The sequence below is a fragment of the Cinclus cinclus genome, chromosome 5 (assembly GCF_963662255.1).
Source record: "Cinclus cinclus chromosome 5, bCinCin1.1, whole genome shotgun sequence".
Classification (NCBI taxonomy): domain Eukaryota; kingdom Metazoa; phylum Chordata; class Aves; order Passeriformes; family Cinclidae; genus Cinclus; species Cinclus cinclus.
The window spans coordinates 39,791,990-39,811,178 of record NC_085050.1 but is presented as its reverse complement, the minus strand read 5'-3'; the positions used below and the strand labels follow the sequence as shown (position 1 = coordinate 39,811,178).

The following is a 19,189-nucleotide window of genomic DNA, read 5'->3' as shown; positions in this document are numbered from 1 at the left end:
ACTAAAACATCAAGAGAACAATTTTTGCCAGCATAGGCAATTTTGCTTTAAATTGCCTCCTTAGCAATTCTTAATGAAGACGTTTGAATGTTTTGTCTCTTAAGAGACTTTATGTTAGGAAAGAAAAAAGGTGTGAAATCCACATTTCAGTTTTTTAAATCTTAATACTCTTGATAAAAAGTAGTTCCTTTAACCTGATATTATATCTCACGTAGCACTTAGCCACCGGCACACAGTAAAGTACAGTGAAACTATAAACAGTACACAAAAACCACCAACAGCAGTTTTGCAAGGCAACCTGATAAGGACATGATTAATTTGTGCACAAACTGGAATCACATCCAGTTTCAGATTTACTGAATGGAAAGGGAGAAGCTAAATTGATGGTACTGATGTTTTATGGAATTACAATAACCAGCCATAATCAAGGAGAGAGTGAGAAGCTGTGCAGCCCATCCCATCCAGAGTTCAGCAATCAGTGTGGCTCATCTCAGAGCTCCAAAATAGTACATTTTAATACATTTAATAATAGCACATGTAATACATTTACTTTCTAAATTTCAGTGCCTTTTCTGGATATATCTTTGTCATTTCAAATACTAAAATACTTAGCAAACAATCCAGCTGGATGTTTTTACCAAAAATGAATGTTAACGTTTGTGATAAAAAGAATGCCCACGTTTTGAAAATAATTGGCACTTACCTTTATTTCTTGAGCTTTCATGATTCTTTTCCTGCTGCAATTAAAAGCAGAAAAATATATTAATTAGTTAATTAACTAGCCAAATTAGTTCTCACAAAAGTCATAAAATCATAGACCTACATGAGCCAAATGAGACTGTGTTATGCCTCCTCCATCCTGCTCCAAAGTAAGATCAACTACACATTGCCTGATGCCTAAAGAGTCCTATATAATCCATTTTTAAACTCCCCTAGTGGTTTTCACTATTATTTTTTTTTCTCCCTCAATGACTGGGATTAAATGCTGGAATACATTAACCAATGGGGCCATGCAGTCTCTGTCACTTGACCTCTGTCTTGGGAGATGCTTTCAATTCAACTGCACGAGTCCCTGTAAGACTGGGACTTGCCCCCTGATGTAATTTTGAGGCATGAAAATTTACTCAAGGCAGTAATCCGTCCCCAAAATTTCAAATTTTGATTTTACACAATATTTGCTCAAAAGGATGCTCTTTACTATCGGAACTGCAATTCTTCAAATATTTGCTGCTATATAAGTTTATGCCAGTAAAAAATAGCATTAAGAGTAGACTACATGCAAAGCACTTCTAAATTTTGTTCCATAACAAGAAAAGGAAATTACGTAACATTTTTCTTTTCCTGCTATTTTAATGAGCATTTTTAAGCATTCTAGCATTTGATAACAAAGAAAGTGTACTGATTACCCTTCAGTGCTAATTGCACTGCTTTATTTTACACCAAGGATTTGTTTTATTGTGCTCATAATAGGCTCACTTAGTCTTAAAAGCATCCAGACTGTACATAGAAATCTACAGAAATAAGTTAATACTTCTACACCAATACATACCTTCTACACCTTTAACAGTATATCTGTTAATATTTTCTAATTCACATGGACATAGAAATGTTTAGTTACCATTAACATAAGCACAAGGCCATCTTATCCTAAAACAACTAAAACCAATTGTTCCAACTTCTTCGATTTTGTGAAACAATAAATGTTACGGCTAGTGATGCAATATTTTTGTTGTTCCCTGCAATCCAATTTTTCAAATCTAAGTCAATGACTCTGGAAAATATGTTTTCAAATTTCTCCATGACTACATTATAAACACTAGTAAGATATTTTTAAAAATTCATTATCAGTAAAATGTGATGTACTAGATACATTTTTAGTATTTCCTAAACACAATGAATGGTATTTCCTGAAATACTGGATATAATATGCTGAATTTACTAGTATCAACTTTCATGCCATTCTGATTTTCATGTTATACTAAATTTAAAGCAATGGTTTTAATATTACTTAATTTCTTTCACATTTCATTTTACACTATTGTGAGCATTTGGTTTAGAGTATCTAAGAACTAGTATTTTCTTCTAGTCTTCTAAAGGAAAACTTACTTTTAATTTTTATTTTATATATCTTTAGAAATCATGGAGTGAAACTTAGCCTTTAATAGGGCAGTGTAATCTGAGAGGGATCTTGTTCATTATAAGAAGTCTGTGCTTATTAAAATATCAACCAACCACCAAGATTTAGAGCCAAGATATGTTAGCATTCAGATGGTGCAATTTTATGGCCTCCAAAGACACTGTTCAGTTCCACAAAACTCACTAGTCTCTTCTCCCTTCTTTAGTTTGAAATTGGAAGAATGGAATTTTTTACCAACATAGCTACAACCGATTCGAAAGACTTAATCCAAGAATTGATTACTAGATCAGAGTAGCCTTGCAGGAAAGCAATTTTAAAAGTCAAATATTGACATCAAAAGAGAAGAGAAATATTAATTAGGATGGGAATTACTTTTTAGGAAGAAGAGAGTGCAACAAATTTTGCAAAGTTTAGAGTAGAAGCAAAATTATTTAGATAAAATTTTAAAATTAAAAAAAACATGTTGTGGGCTTTTTCTTAATGAAATGTTCAAAGATTGCAAGGAAAGAAGGCATTAACTGAAAGTATCTTTTTAGATCTATTTTTTTCTAATATCTTTATCTTCTTTAATTTCAGCTGAAGATTTTCATGGCATAGCTTTCTCAAAATACTCAAATTTTAATTTTAAGCTGCCATTCAAACTAGAAAGAAAATACTTTCTTAGATCATAGACCAACCCTCAATATGATATTCCTTGGGCCAAGATGCTTGGTAGCAGTCAAGAATATCCACACAGAAAGAACAGTCTCCTTGCCTCCAGTTATTTCAAAATTAACCAGTGATTAGATTTGGTGTAACATCTCTGAATTCAGAAAATAGCTTTCTGCCTAAAGAATCTTGCTGGATTAGACTTTTCAACAGAAAGCACAGAGTTAAAAATGCAAACAAGTTTATACTGAGGCTGAATTAAATACAGGTTCCTCCTTAACATTGAAAGATAAATTATGTGAAATATTTTCTGTAGAAAATCACTAAGAAGTATTATGCTTGTGAGCCAACACTATAAGCACCTATAATTTAGGAAAATTAATTTCAGATGCTCAGGGAAATAGGAACTGCTCATCCTGATGGGAAACACAAACAAATAAACAAAATTTTCAGGTGTTGAAATGTGAGAGAGGTAAATGAACGTTTTTTAACTTTTAGTAAGTTAATGGTTCATAATGACATTTATTTCCACCTGCATTTGTGCAGTGTGCTAGGCTTTTAATGCTAGTTGGACTGAAAATAACTAAATTCTAGCCATACACTCCTAGAAAGTATGCAAATGTGCAAGCATCACAGTATTAAGTAAAATGTACGTCTGCATAAGCACTTGTGTGGAGGATTTTATAAACCCACTATTATACTTATTTCTGTTATTTTTGTCCTGTACTGCATTATGATATATAAACAAAATATTTTTACCTAACATGTTAACAATCAAAAATTATATAAAAATATTTTTACATTACATAAATATATATATTTACACACACACATATCTATCTCTCTGTCTATCTATTTATCTATGTACACACACACACATATATGTATTTTCATTCACGTAATCATTCTGGATATATATGTCCAGAATTATTACATTAACTACAACACTATATTGGTACCTATTGATATGTGTTATCTGTGAACAGAACCAACCATTTTGCATTCTAGGATATTTTTATCAGCTTCAATATAGTAAAATACCTTTGAATTTAACACTCTCCAAACAAATTAATCAGACAGGTTGCATGGCACTTTATGGCTTTTTGTTCCAACACAGTGTATCAGCCTGATGAAATGTATCCATGCAGAACATCTTAGAACTGTAAAGAAACCTTTCCTGTGTGCCCAAAAGGCTGAATTTAAAGTAAACTTTTCATGGAGACAGTGTCAGATTTTCTGTTATGTTTGTGAACTGAAAAAGACCACAGATGGTTGACCATAAAAATTACTATTGTTACAAATCATAAGTTAGAAACTATTTCCTATATAAATCAAATTAGGGTCTGCAAAGACACTTATTTAAATATACACGAATGTTTTTCCAAGGTATAAAAGCGCCTTTTCTAGTCCTATTTTCTTTTTTTTTTTTTGTCTTAATATGCAAACATCATCAACATCTCTTAAAACATTTTGATATTATCATTATTCAGAAATGCCATGTTTGCTAAATAAGGTTGGCATAGTACCAAGCCTTATCTAGAAGGGATTCATATTAGCAATAAGGGGTGTAGAGAAGGATTAATTTACCACAAGGTTCAAAGCTGTTTATGTTAATTTCTTAGCCTTATTTAAATCTATATCATGTGAATTTTGTCTGGTTTTTTTTCCCTAATTGAAAGAAAATTAGTGTTTATAAACCTTGGATGTTGCACATAGAAGCATTCTGACTGCCACTTAATTCTGTGTTTTTTAAAGGACAAACTACACAACTATTTCATAGAACAGAACGCCACTTATGGCTCTGCCTGCATCATCTGCTGAGGATCTGGGTATGTGTGTGCCAGAGTGGGCTACTGATAAAGAAGAGGAGCCTAATTTTGTCTTTGGAAAATTCAGACAAAGCCTTCTTTGTTAGTCTGGCTCTAATTAAAAAGTAGCTGCTGAATTAATCAAATTCCTAAAATAAACAAAGTACTAATTAATGTAAAGCATATGGTAGATTGTCCTTGACATGTGACAAATATTTCAATAATTTAATAAATATACACCATTAATTACAGAAACTGATGAAAAAGGGAGCACAAAGTTACTTGCTTTTCTAACATTTTATAATGAAAAGCTACCATTAGACATATAATAAAATATAGTTAAAATGCAAAAAAAATAGTTCTGTGTTCATTACCTTTATGGCTAATTCTGCAGTAGGGATACTATATAGATAATATCAATATGATTATAATATTTTAATCATTATTATTATTAATAATGGACTCATTTTTATTAAAGAAAATGCTTAATTAAGAGGGGTACCAGAATAGTTATTATTGTTAAAACATGTACAAGCTATAGCAGCTGAATTAACAATATATTTACTTAAATTAATACAACAACTTTTATTACAAGAAATCTGAATTACAAATATACAGAAATGTTTTACTCATGGGTGAAATAGCAGCATGGTCACAGCCAGGGAGCACTAGCACATATACACATACAGCACAAAGCAATCTGCTAAACTATTCTCAGACCCAACGTGATCAATGACATTAGGCTGAACATTGGTGTTTCAAAGAAGTTTTATAGAATCAGACATCAGCAGACTCTTAGCAACTGCAATACAATTGCAATTTAAACTAAAAATGCATGCAAAGCAGAAGCAATGACATTTACATTTGTAAAGCTGTTCTGTTAAGCAGAAGTAAGCAAGGCCTTGCTTACTATGGTAAGGAAGAAAAGTGAACCATTTTCCCCCTGCTCTTGTCAGAACACTATTTACTGCAGAAAGCTTTTTAGTTTAATATTCGCAGCAGGATTCTTGAACTGGTATTCTGCATACACAGCCCAGTCTTCTTAGAGATTACCACCATTTATTGCAGCAAAATCTGAGAAAATAATATGCCACAGGTGGTTCTTGTATTGATTAAGGCATCAAATGAACATATAATTGTGTGAAGGAAACAAGATGTGAAGCAAGACTGCTAGGCAAAAATAAGGTCATATATAAAGCTGTTGAAGTTTTCAGAATTAATGGCATTCCCAGAAATATTACTAAATATTACAGTGTTAAGAGTAAGCCTTACAGGCCTGTGGAGAAAACATGATGAAGTCTTGAATTCATTAATCTATATGAAAGCAACTCAACAGTATTTGGGGAGCCTTGATACAAGAGTGAAATAATTGTCATTAAAACCAAAACCAAACCAAGAAAAGCTCAACCACAGAGATGGGAAGGATAAACTGTGAAATACACTGATTTAGTTCTTGGTTTGCTGATTTAGGTCTCTGAGAAACATGAAGAACAATCATGGTAGACCCAGGAAGGTGAGTTTGAAGTAGTAGTAGTTCCTCTGCATGAAGATTACAGCCCCTTATATGCAAAGGGGAAGCAGAGAAGAAATAAATATATGAAAAAGTGCAACATTATCTGGTCTATGTCTATATACTCTGAAGGAAAACTATCTCTACACCAGGCTTCAACAAAGTGTGTGATTTCTACAGATGAAAAGTGAACAGAAGTTCTACACAAAGATCCACAGGTTCTATTCAGGCCCGTCTGACTTAAAATAAACTATAGATGGTTGCAAGGGAATGTATTATTGTTAAAGGTCACGTAAAGCAGAGCAGACAAAGCCTTTGCCCTCAAGGTGAAACAATTCTGGGCTAAAGTTACTATCTAAATCCCAGTGTTTCTTCAGTAGCAACTGAATTGAAGCAGCTTCCTGCTAATGACACAGTAATGCTGTTTATATCAAATGCATACACTGTGTATTGCATTCTACAAAATAACATTTCCTTTTTAAAATAGTCAGAGTCAGTCAGATTAGTAAATTTTAAAAGCAACAATTCCTTCTGGTAGGATTGCTCAGGACCTATATAGACACATTTCCAAAACACTGCTAGTGTAAAAAGACCTGTGTGCAGCGGGTTGCAGGTAGCTCCCACGACAAATAAGCACCCTATAGGACCTATAAACCCTGATTACTCTTGCAGTTGAAAGGCAGCTGAGTAGTACTTTAGGGTTTTAATTTCAAGGATTCTCATTTCACTAAATCATTGGGTTTTAGTAGTACTATGACATTTTCTTTCTTCTTTCCATTTTTTTTTTCCCCAGCGTAAGATTTTGTCCAAGAGGAATCCTAATGATTCCACAGGCCCAATGAAACTGTGGTGAAAGGTCAAACATACATTCCTTCATTTTACTAAAGCAGAAAAAGGCCTGTTTTCCAAAACTTGTCATTTTTCCACAATGAAAAAAAAAAATCTAATAAAATCTACATGCTGACTTTAAGGATTAATTTTTCCATTGGCGGTAACCCTTCTAGCTATACACATCATTATCATCAACTGTCCTAAAACTGATCACAGTTCTGAGCTGAACAGGAAAAAACTCCAAATAGAACATATACAGAAGGTTACTCTGCATAGATTTCCTAGGCAGCTCACTCCTACAGAAATACAGGGTAACTATAGCTTCTTTAATATGATGTCCTCATACTTTGATAATAGACCAAATACATTCAAAATTTATAAGCAGTTTCACAGCACATGACAGAAAAACATCCTACCAATTTTATTCTGCTGTGCAGCGTTGCTGTTTTCATAACCCTTTAAGCATTAAGATGGTTAATGCACAGTTTAAGAAGCAAAAGAAGTGTATACTTTTGCACTAAAACACATACTACTACGAACAAAACCACTTATAAACTGAAGATTTTACAAGCCAATTTATGTAGCTAAATCCAGACTACAGCCCTCCTTAGCTAAGTTGGAGGAGCTATGTAAATAATGACTTTACAGAAGTAATTACTGCCATTTGTGCATATTTTGCATTAAACTTTATACACTCAGACACTCAGTGTAGTATTACTTTCCCATAAATAGACAGCATAAGATATAGTTTCTTCAAGCTTACCAAGAAAGAAATGCAATAACATGGGACAGTCAGTGCGATGCTGTGGATGAATATACTCATCTGATATAGCTCAGAATCATATTCAGTGTATATATATATATATATATATATATATATATATTATTTTTTTTGCAGTTATCTTGGAACACTCTAGATTTGAATAGGCAAAGAAGCAACATTTTAGCATATTAATTTATCCCTGGAAATTCCAGGATACAGTATTTAATGGGTATTCTATTACCTTCTCCTTTACACGAGTTCCTAACATTCCAGGTATCCTCACAATTACTGAACAGTAGTATATTTCCTTACAATATAGTGCTACTTAAAAAAAAAAAAATTTAAAAAAAGCAAGCTCCTACAGATGGACCTTAGCCACAGAATTCCCAATGACATTAATGGAAGTAATTAGGTGGCTCTAAGTCTAATTTTCTAATACCACATAATGTATTTTGCTTTTTATTATTTGGTCTGTCTGAGGCTCGTTCTGATCTTATTTTTCCTTTTGGCAAATTTTTGTACAGATAGAAAAAAATCTACAGGAAGAGTGACAATTAGGGAGTATAGACATGAGAGCATAAACATCAATTACCTTCTTACAAAACAGGAATGCAAGCAATATTAGTTTAGCAGCATTAAGACGTAATTATGGCTGAAATTTAGTCTATCTACCAGTATTGATTAAAACCAGTATGCTGAGACACTGCCAGGTTACAAACAGGTTGTTTCTACCATTCATCTTATAAGAGCAGATAAAGTTGTGTAGCAAAGCAAAAGAGAAGTTCATGATATGAATATTAATCAATTGCAACTGCCCTTTCTTAAAGTGTTCGACTCTATGTTTGAGGAATACATTCATTTAAACCAGAGATTTGAGGAAAGGTTATATCATATTACCTACTGTGTGACATTTAGGAGAGTAGAAAGTAGAATTAGGATCATATTTTCTTCTATTGAATCTTAGAAAATTCAGGATTAACTCAGTATTTGATTGCTGATTTTCAACTTATTTTTCAAAATTAATTATGAAGTGTTGCTATATACCCTGTAGATAGACTAACAATTGGTTACAGCTTTCCTACTGTGCAGTAGGCAATGTACTGTAAAGATTTTAGCTATTTTCTCTTGGCATTCATGTTGGAAACAATTAGCTTTAAAAAAAAAATGTTGCAGAGAGCTGAAATAACAATCTAGTAAGTAGCTGAAGTTCTAATCTAATTGAAAATATTTTATTTTTAATTACAGTTTATATGTATATATATATATACACACACATTTATTTTTCTTCCCTTAGACTTATACAAGTCTAAAACAAAACAAAAAAAATAGGGTTTGTTATGAATAATAAACTTCAAATAGCATCTTGAAAATATTTCCTTATACCAAACCAATGAGTTTGAATTTCTTCCATCTAATGATGGAGTAGTTCCCAGGAAGCAGTCACTGGCAAAACAAGAGAGATGAATCCAAATGGTAAGCTCTGTTCTTTACTAATTGCTAATAATAAACCATCAAAATAAATTTTGAAAGTATAAAGGTATAGAAAGTATTTGAAGATTCAATAATTCCTTTGAAAGGCATGCTTTACTGATTTCTACTCACTTGGAGTAGAAATGAAGGAACAATGAAATAAATAGGTGAGCATTATATGGAAAGTCAGACTGACCTACGCAATGGTTTCTCAGATCTTATAAAAATAGCACTCACTATCTGTTGCAGTGGGATTAGTCCTTTACAATTCTGGAGATCAGCTTATTGCAATACAGTAGTTACTATTAATTTCAGACTTGTAGCATCAAATTATGTAATACCAAATAATGACACATAGACCAACAAGTTGAATACATTCTATTAAGACAATTTAATATTAGTGCTTTACTACTTGCATTGATGCATGACAATAATCCTCAGGTTATAGTAATAGGAAGTAATGGCATTTTCATGAAACATTAGTGAAATAAAAATTTCACTGATGCCCCAAGAGAGTGATAGGCCTTACTTTTCCCTAGAAAATAGACTTGAATTATAGGCTGCTTATTCCAGGTTGCATAACCACAGTTATAAGCAACGCATGAAACAAATAAATAATAATTTTTGTTTGGTTTGTCTTCATTAGAAGAAGGGGCATAGAATAAGGTTATTGGAGTTTTCTTACTTCAAATACTATTTTGTTAGAATGCATTGAGCAAGGGAATTCAATTCCATGAAGTTGTTTGATAGAACTGACAATGAACATTTGGCAGATGCTATTAATATTATGCAACATTATAGAAATACTTATTGCTATTAAACAGTTCACATAAATGTTCACACACTGCATTTTTTATACATTGTGTTCATTTATATAAATAGTATAAATGCAGTTGAGCATATTAAATGAAAACTTAAAAATTACAAAAAACTAAAAAAGATGCATCAAGTGAAACAAAACTCTCTTGCACCTCATGAGACCTCACCTCAAGTACTGTGCTCAGCTCTGGGATCCCCAGCAAATGTACATGGACCTGCTGGAGTGAGTTCAGGGGAGGACCACGGAGATGCTCAGAGGACTGAAGCACTTCTCCTGTGAAGGCAGGCTGAGAGACGTGGGGCTCTTCAGCCTGCAGAAGAGAAGGCAGGGGGGCTGCAACCAGCTGATGTTTAAGATACCTTCAAGGCCAAACCATTCTATGATTCTGTGAGCATTTTCAATGAAGTCAAATAGCAACATTTTTGTATTAGTAAAGTTTTGGAGAGCTTTGTTTTGAATGTTATGTTTTAGGCATTAAGATTCCATATTCTTAATACTATGGTTATTTAACTGTAGTGGCATAACAATAAGAAAAAGATGTAATTAGACAGCTTTTCAATAGGCTCTCGTTAAGCTCTCCATTTTCTTTGTGTCAGGCCTAAGCACAGACACCATTAATATCTTCAATGGGTATTCTATCCTTTAGCCTCATTTTTTTGGAAGGAGACTGGGGATTTTTGCTGTTACTAATGCTGCTGTTTGGATTTTCTTCATAATGGAAAAAAAAAATCTGAAAGACATCACATTTCCTTAGATCATCATGAAGTTCTCCAACCTGAATCCATCTCTTCTGCAACATTTCTCCACATAATGCTGCTGTTGTAACATGGGTCACCCTTCTACAGCATGCAGTCCTTCAGGCACAGACTGCTCCATTGTGGACTGCCCACAGGGTCACAAGTCCCACCAGGAAACCTGCTCCATCATGGGCTCCTCTCTCCATGCAGGTCCCTGCCAGCCTCCTTCCAGGCATCCACCTGCTTTGGTGAGGGTCTCCTTCATGGGCTGCAGGTGCATCTCTGCATCCCCGTGCTCCTCCATGGGGGGCAAAGCTGCTTCACCATGGTTTTCATCATGGGCTGCAGGAGAATCTCTGCTGGGGCAGCTGGAACACCTCCTCCCTCTCCTTCCACACAGACACCAGAGCTGCTACTCTTACTTTCATCCCACTCTTCGTTTAATGCAGTTTCATCTGCACAATAACTTTTCTTTCCTCTTAAATATCCTATCACAGGGTTTAGCACCATTTCTGATTGGCTTGGCCTTGGTCAGCACTAAGTCCCTCCTTGGTCAGCACTAAGTCCATCCTTGGTCAGCAGTAAGTCCATCCTTGGTCAGCAGTAAGTCCCTCCTTGGTCAGCACTAAGTCCCTCCTTGGTCAGCACTAAGTCCATCCTTGGTCAGCACTAAGTCCATCCTTGGTCAGCAGTAAGTCCATCCTTGGTCAGCACTAAGTCCATCCTTGGTCAGCAGTAAGTCCCTCCTTGGTCAGCACTAAGTCCATCCTTGGTCAGCACTAAGTCCATCCTTGGTCAGCAGTAAGTCCCTCCTTGGTCAGCACTAAGTCCCTCCTTGGTCAGCACTAAGTCCATCCTTGGTCAGCACTAAGTCCATCCTTGGTCAGCACTAAGTCCCTCCTTGGTCAGCACTAAGTCCCTCCTTGGTCAGCACTAAGTCCATCCTTGGTCAGCAGTAAGTCCATCCTTGTTCAGCAGTAAGTCCCTCCTTGGTCAGCACTAAGTCCATCCTTGGTCAGCACTAAGTCCCTCCTTGGTCAGCAGTAAGTCCCTCCTTGGTCAGCACTAAGTCCATCCTTGGTCAGCACTAAGTCCTTCCTTGGTCAGCAGTAAGTCCCTCCTTGGTCAGCACTAAGTCCATCCTTGGTCAGCACTAAGTCCATCCTTGTTCAGCAGTAAGTCCCTCCTTGGTCAGCACTAAGTCCATCCTTGGTCAGCACTAAGTCCATCCTTGGTCAGCACTAAGTCCTTCCTTGTTCAGCACTAAGTCCATCCTTGTTCAGCACTAAGTCCATCCTTGGTCAGCACTAAGTCCATCCTTGGTCAGCACTAAGTCCATCCTTGGTCAGCACTAAGTCCATCCTTGGTCAGCAGTAAGTCCATCCTTGGTCAGCACTAAGTCCATCCTGGAAGCAGCTGACATTGGCTGTGTTGGACATGAAGGCAGCTTCCCACAGAAGCCACTCCTGCAACTCCCCTGCTACAAAACCAGATCATGCTAACCCAACACAGAAGCCAATGCTTAAACTATATAATTATTTTTATTTAAAGACATAATTTAAATAGATAACTAGAACAGGAGGTGAAAAAACCCACAAATTAAACTGATCTCTATTTATTAAAAAAAAAGAATCTGGGAATCTGGGGTACAGCCCAGTTTGTCTACATACCAACAAAGCTGTTATACACCATATTTACTACTTAATATAATTTTATATTGACTTGTGCATATTATTTCTCACATTATAAGCATTGTCTATGCTACAGGTATCACTTTCATTTTAACAAACAAAGATAATAAAGGTTAATATAGACAATAAAAGTCTACATCTTCTAGGTAATAAACAGAGGTATTAAATCCATGGGGAAAATGATTGAGAAAAAGAAGCAAAGAAAAGAATGGAAAAGAATAAAATAAAGCATTTGTCTGATTTAAAAAAAAAAAAGAAAGATGGAATTAAACTACAGAGTAGTCTTGAAGACCTGAAGAATAAGAGGCAACAAGGAAGCTATGGAAAAGAGCCAGATTTCATAAATACACACTTCAAGTATTTGGCCTCTTTCATCATCTTAGAATTTTAACAGGAGCAAATAACCTCAAGTAATAAAATCTCACCTGGGTTTGTTTTGCTATTACTGCAATAGCAATTTGTGATGACAATTTGCCATCATAACAGAATAGTAAAACACATACTAATCAAGAAACTGAAATTATAGCTGATACAGATTGTGTTTGCATTGAATCCCAAGTACCAGAAAGGTATAAAATAATTTATCTGTACAGAGGGTAACTGGAAATCCTCCTCCTATGATTCAATGTGAGACGGCCAAACTGAATACTGGAGAAGATTGCCTCCATATACCATGGTATATTTTATTCTTTGTTGCCAACCTGGCACGTGAAATTAAAACAACAATGTTAATCAAAAGGTAGATAATACACATGAATCTCATCATCCCTCAAAATATCTGGTTGAGATTAATAATTTCCATAGTGATGATGTTTAGTAACAAGAACAAAAATGATAGGTAGAGCAGAAGGTTCAGCCCAGTAGTTAAGATGCACCTTTGCTCCCTGACTGGCCCTCTTGATTTGATTACAAGTTTATAGTCATTGCTAGTAAGTATCAGCAGGGATTTTGAAAGGAGGAATTAGTCTTGCCTTAATTCCAGATTTTGACACGCTACAACCCCCAGTTACTAACTAGTTGTAAGAAAGATTATAGAAGAAATTTTACAGGGAGTTTTTAGAAGCAACTTTCCTAAGATTTAAAAAATGCTTTAAGCATACATTGAGACAGCAAAAATAAAATGTTTAATTGATATTAGCTTTTTAATGCACAGTGATTGTAATGGGGTTAAAAAAAAATACCCATGCCTTTTTAATGCTATGGCCAACAGGAAAAATCAGATTAGATTTCAGAATTTCCTCCCTTTCCTGAGAAAAGGAAAATTAAATAAAAATGAAAACAAAACAACAACAACAAAAATAAAACAAAAAACAAAGGCTTCTTGACTACACTTACAAATGATTAAGGAGGAAAATAGTAAAACTGATTCTTGCTGCTTCTAATCCTGGAATTTGCACAGGACATAGATACTGTGCTCATAGGACATAGATACTGAGCTTATGGAACCTCAGAAGGCAGAAAACTCTCATGTTGCTTTAGAGTTGAGAACAGGACTGACATGACAAGAAAAGCTCTGTCCTTAGTCCTCAGGATTCACTGCTCAGCTTCAATAGATTTTTTTTTTACCTTTTTCTCCCTCTCTAGGACAGATGATTTCAGAGGATCAAATTTTATGACTTCTCAGATCCTGCAAGCAAACAGATTTTCCACACAGACACTGTGAACTATAAATCTCAGGTTGTTTGGAGATCAGACAACACAAGGAAAGAACAGGGTATTTTCGAATCCTGGAAAACTACTTTCGGTGCATTTCTTTCTTGGCCATGACACCCTAAATGACAATAAAATTACTGAACACAGCCTGTCTATATTTTACAGGTGTTTCAGTGCCCTTAGCGGAGGGAGATTTTATAAGTTTTGGGCAAAAACCTAAAAGTCATACATGAATTTTTTTCTGAGCTTTGTGCTTATGCATTCAAATTTGCTTTTAATAACCTGGGACAGAAGCTTACGTTCTTCTCTTGCTTTGTTTTATTCAGACAAAGTCCTTACCGTTTAAACACTTCTAAACTGGATCTAATTCTAATGTAACCTAAACTCCTCTAAACTGACCTAGTCCTGAGCCCTAATTTAATGTGAATCAGGGTCGAACAGATGAACTTAGCAGCAAATAGCAACAATAAGAAGGGAAGGAGAGATGAAAAAGGGAGAGAGGAAGGTTTTTTACAGAAGTTAAAAGAAATTAGTCTGGAGAAATATCACAGACAATAGTGAGGATTGCACAGCTGAGTCACTAACCCTTAAGCCCCTTGGTAAAACAAGATGCAATCAGGACAAGGCTGTAAAGAAGTTTGAATCAACAGATCAGCAGAAGCCAGTGAAAGCTGGCACACCCCCTTTGCCGTATCCTCCGTACGCTCCTGCTCAGCTGGACAACAGAAGCTCTTTTGCGATGGAGCATCCTGCACAGGCCAAGTCTAAGGCTGAGGCTCAGGCTGAACTCTGACTTCCCTGAGTTCTCCCCTCTCTCGTTCCCCAGGTACCCCTGAGTCCACCCCCCGACACTGTCAGGGCAGTGCTTGCTCTCAGTGAGGGGCCAGCCCTGGCTATTGGGAACGTGATTGTCCTAACCTCGGAAGTTCAGCACTGGGCCAAAGTAAAAGGACTCCAGGGGACAAGGACTAAGTTACATCTTCACTGACCGGCCCTTGCCACTAACGCTGAACTGCTCCCCACCTGGGATGAGATCATTAACAACGAGGCACTGCCACCAGTATTATTCCCTCCTAAACCATGTGAATCACCTGGCTTGCCAAGGAGGGCTGTGCATGCATGTGTTAGATACACAGAGCTGGCATGCTCTGAAGTACACATATGGATGTACAGGTTATATTCCATATTTCTTAGCACCTGACAGAGAATCGGCAGCCAACTGCTGCCATTCTGTTGGCTGCCACCTGCCTGTTTATACCTGGAAATCTCAGAGCATACACTCTTTCACTGAAGACTTTGCATAAACATTGGTCCCTGTTGGAGGCATGCAAATTACAAGAAAATTCATTAGGATGCTAAAAATTCTTCCTAACAATATCAGGTGGGAAACCTAGGTATTAACAAACTGCTCACAATACCTCAGCAGCAACACAAGAAGACTCCCAAATGGAAAGTACCTTATAAACTTTTACAGTGTTTTGACAAATGAAGAACCAAGGATGACCTGGCTTAACAAGAAATTCACATGCTGCTCAGACACAGCCTAGTACTTTCCAGCATAACCTCATAAATATAAGCTGTGGCAGTTAAATAAGGGTAGGGGACTGAAAACAACTTTGAGGAGTGCTTTGTAATAATCTTTCTCAGTCCTGGTTCAAGAAATCTCATCTCTTTCTGGGTTTGAATATTTCAAATATAAACAATGCAGTCAAACATTTGATCTTCATTATCATTATAAGGGCCATGATAATGAACATTACTATAATTAATGGTGTATTATAATGAAGCACAGAATCAAATGATGTTAGGACCTTTGGAGATCACCCTGTTATATCTCCCTGCTCAAGCATGGTCACCTGCAACAGGCTGTCCTGGACCATCTCCCTACAGTTTTTAAATATCTGCAAAGAAAACTCAGTAAGTTCTCTGGGCAATCTGTTCCAGTGCTCAAAGTAAAATAATGTTTTCTTGTGCATATTTTTTTCCCTATTTATAAAGTTATTTTTTTTTCCATGGAAATGCTATTCTTATGCTTTCAGATTATTATATACACTGACTAAATTCCTACTTGTAATTTCTATGCATGAGAAGCTGAAATCATTCATAATCCTTTTTAAAACAACACAACACTTATGATATGAATGCCTGTTTCCACCATGAACACAATCACTATTTGAAGATAATACCTAAGTACCAAGTAGTGTTGTTTTTCCCTGCAGGTTGACATTTAAAGTTAGTCTGTTGTTCAAGTCAGATAAATTTCCTTTTACTAGAGGAAGAGTGATTAATCTTTTTTTTAATCTTTGCACACATAAACTTGCATACATATTGCCTGATAAAAGCAAATATAACTGCATATATTCATTATTATCTCTTTGTAGTAGGTATTCTATCAGAATAACTTAATCCAAGCACTTGATTTATTAAGTGTTTGATTGAAGCAGAAAGTTTATTTTACTGTATTATTAAATTTTGAGTACGCCCGTCTGTGCCAAACTCGTTTTTAAAATTAACTTCAGAAAAGTTTTACATTCCTAGGTCTTTTTATAGAAACATATGTCCCTAATACCAAAAGCTCAACTATACTAAAACATTTTCTATCTAGACATGTCGCCTAAGAAAAAACCCACCATATTTTAAATACAATGTTTTATATCAAGTTTTAATTATTTTTATGTTGTTTGCATATGTCTATGTGTGATTCCCCAATATTAAACTTGAAAAGTTTATGACAGCCTGTTCCAATAATTATATGAGAATTATCAGAATATTAAAAGTATAATTAAGAAACACCAACATATGAATAGCTCCACATATATTCATTAAGATCAGAGACCATCAAACCTCAGAAATAATGCTACTCATACCCCATATTTCATCTTTCATTGTTCTCACAGTCTTTATGGTTTTGTGTTGGGTTTTTCTTGCACATGTGATTTCTCTCATACGATTTATTCCATGGTTTTATTACTAGTCTCTCTCTTCCTTCTACATTACAAAGTACTTTTCTTGTGCTATTTTATTTTAGTTTGCTTACAGCTGTCAAATGGAAATACAGTGATGAGACAAATTTTTGAATAATACTCAGCATAAAAACTTGTGCTGATACAGTTATTTATTTCCTTGAATGTGGCCTGATTCAGTCTTTATTCTGACTGAGAACATTCCCTAGAGGGTGCATAACTGTATAATTTAAAAATTTTATTTCCCATCTGTTAAGAAACTTTTTGTATTTAATCTACCTAGCATTCATTAATTAGCTAATAACAAGCATTTTACTTGTTTGAGAACTCATGTTGCCAGTTCCTACTTACATGCTGAGATAGAATCACACAATACTGGGTCTTTTTATTAAACTGAGGACCAAAAAAGAAATACTTTTCATACTTTACAACAAGTATTGAGAAATAAAAATAGCAGTATCTTGAAACATTAAGACAGACAGAATTTCTGGCTGTAATTCAGACATTTTACTTGTAGCACAAAAATTCAGAAGGGAGAAATTATTTTATCATCTCTGTTGGCCTGACTGTAGGTCTTCAGGTGCCTCAGATATTGCTCCCAGAACTACCATGCCAAGAAGGAATTAAGTTGATCAGATATATGATAACTTTAGACAACCCATGGAAATATTACAGCCCTTTTCCTTGTTTTTCAGAACAACCACAGAAGTTTCCCTTTTAGCTACCAGATAAAGGGCAGGATTCATTAGCTGAGGACTGTTTTGGGAGCCCTGGATTTGTGTCAAAGGAACATCAGATGGGCAAAATTTGAATGGCATGTAGTAGTTGAATATGGGAACCATGTAATTCAGAAAACATTTGCACTATGCCATGGTTCAAAACTGCTAAATTCAGCAAGCACTAAGAACATCCAACTCTTCCAATCAGGTTTCTATTCATCAGTTAACTTTGACACCATTCTTCTTTGATGTGCAGTTTCCCTATTCGTTTGGACTGAAATTCACTGAGGACTGGGACAAGTCATTGCCTTAAGTAGATGCTGACAATTGTTTTAAGAGAGAGCCTCTCCTGGATCTCCCTCTGAGTTTCTGTTGATATAACTAATTTCTCGTTTTTGAAGCTAAAACAGATCATATGTCGTTCTCTTTGAAAAAGTTTATTTCTGAACATTACTCCAACGCAAAAAAGACAAGGCTGGTATATAATTTATCCCTTGATTCCTTAAGTTATCCCTTGGAAGAAAAGGAAGAACTATTAGAGAATGATCCATACCTTGTGCCGTAGTCTTACTAGGGGCTGATAGGGCCTAAAGTCATATCCTTCCTTCACTGGCCACCCATCTGCTCCCAGCAAAATGCATCCAAGAAGTAAAACAGCAGACCACCACATAAACATCTTTACAGGTCTGTCTCTGTGAAAATAAAATGTACAAGTTCAGAGATACAATATTACTTTAGCATAAGTTGTATAATAAAGGTTTACAATACTGATAATCCAGTTGTGGAGTTGAATAAATATAGTAGATATAGGACAATCCATCTGGCACAAAGGCAAAGAGAAAAAATGGTAGCAGTATTTGGGACTGCAGTATCAATTTGGTTGTGCTGAACTGAGAATTTTCTTATCGCTATTCAATACTCGTATGAAGGAGTCACTGAGGAAAAAAACAGGAAAAGTCAAAGGATAGACAGAAAGGAGAAAAGCAGTGGTGAAAAATGAAATAGTTTTTCTCAGATGAAAGAAAAAAAAATTATCATCAATCACATGTTCATCAACTTTTTATTTTAAATGTGGTCTCTTGCAATGCATTATTCACAATCTAAAAGCTTGTAATAATCATACTCACAGACTTAGAGATACATATGGCTTGAGAGATACCTTACATGGTTCCTAACGGATGGACACATGTACATTACATATGTGGTTTCAGAACCTATTAGAGATATTCAATATTTATTTTCGATATTCAGCATTTGTGCTGAAACCATCATGTTAAATCGGACAACACAGAAAACTGATCTTCATTACTTCAAGATACTCCCAAGTCAGTCTGCTTAGTCTATATTTAGTCCTGCATTATGGGACAGAGACGAGCCACTTTCATGTATGAATGGGTTTTCCCCTTTCTACTATGCTTTTAGTTCACTTACCCTGCCAA

General features: G+C 35.4%; 1 protein-coding gene across 3 annotated transcripts in view; it reads right to left on the bottom strand.

Moving 5' to 3' along the window:
* Positions 1–18,426, bottom strand: part of FSTL5 (follistatin like 5) — a 253,572-nt gene extending 235,146 nt beyond the window's left edge. For 2 of the 3 annotated variants that reach the window (XM_062493698.1, XM_062493699.1), the window contains exons 1-2: positions 18,304–18,426; positions 704–734 (exon numbers count right to left, since the gene is read on the bottom strand). In XM_062493698.1, the coding sequence (XP_062349682.1) occupies positions 704–734; positions 18,304–18,426 (154 nt within the window). Of the gene's footprint in view, positions 1–703; positions 738–18,303 lie in introns of all 3 variants that reach the window. The other variant, XM_062493697.1, reaches the window with a different exon arrangement.
* Between the last annotated feature and the right edge of the window lie 763 nt (positions 18,427–19,189).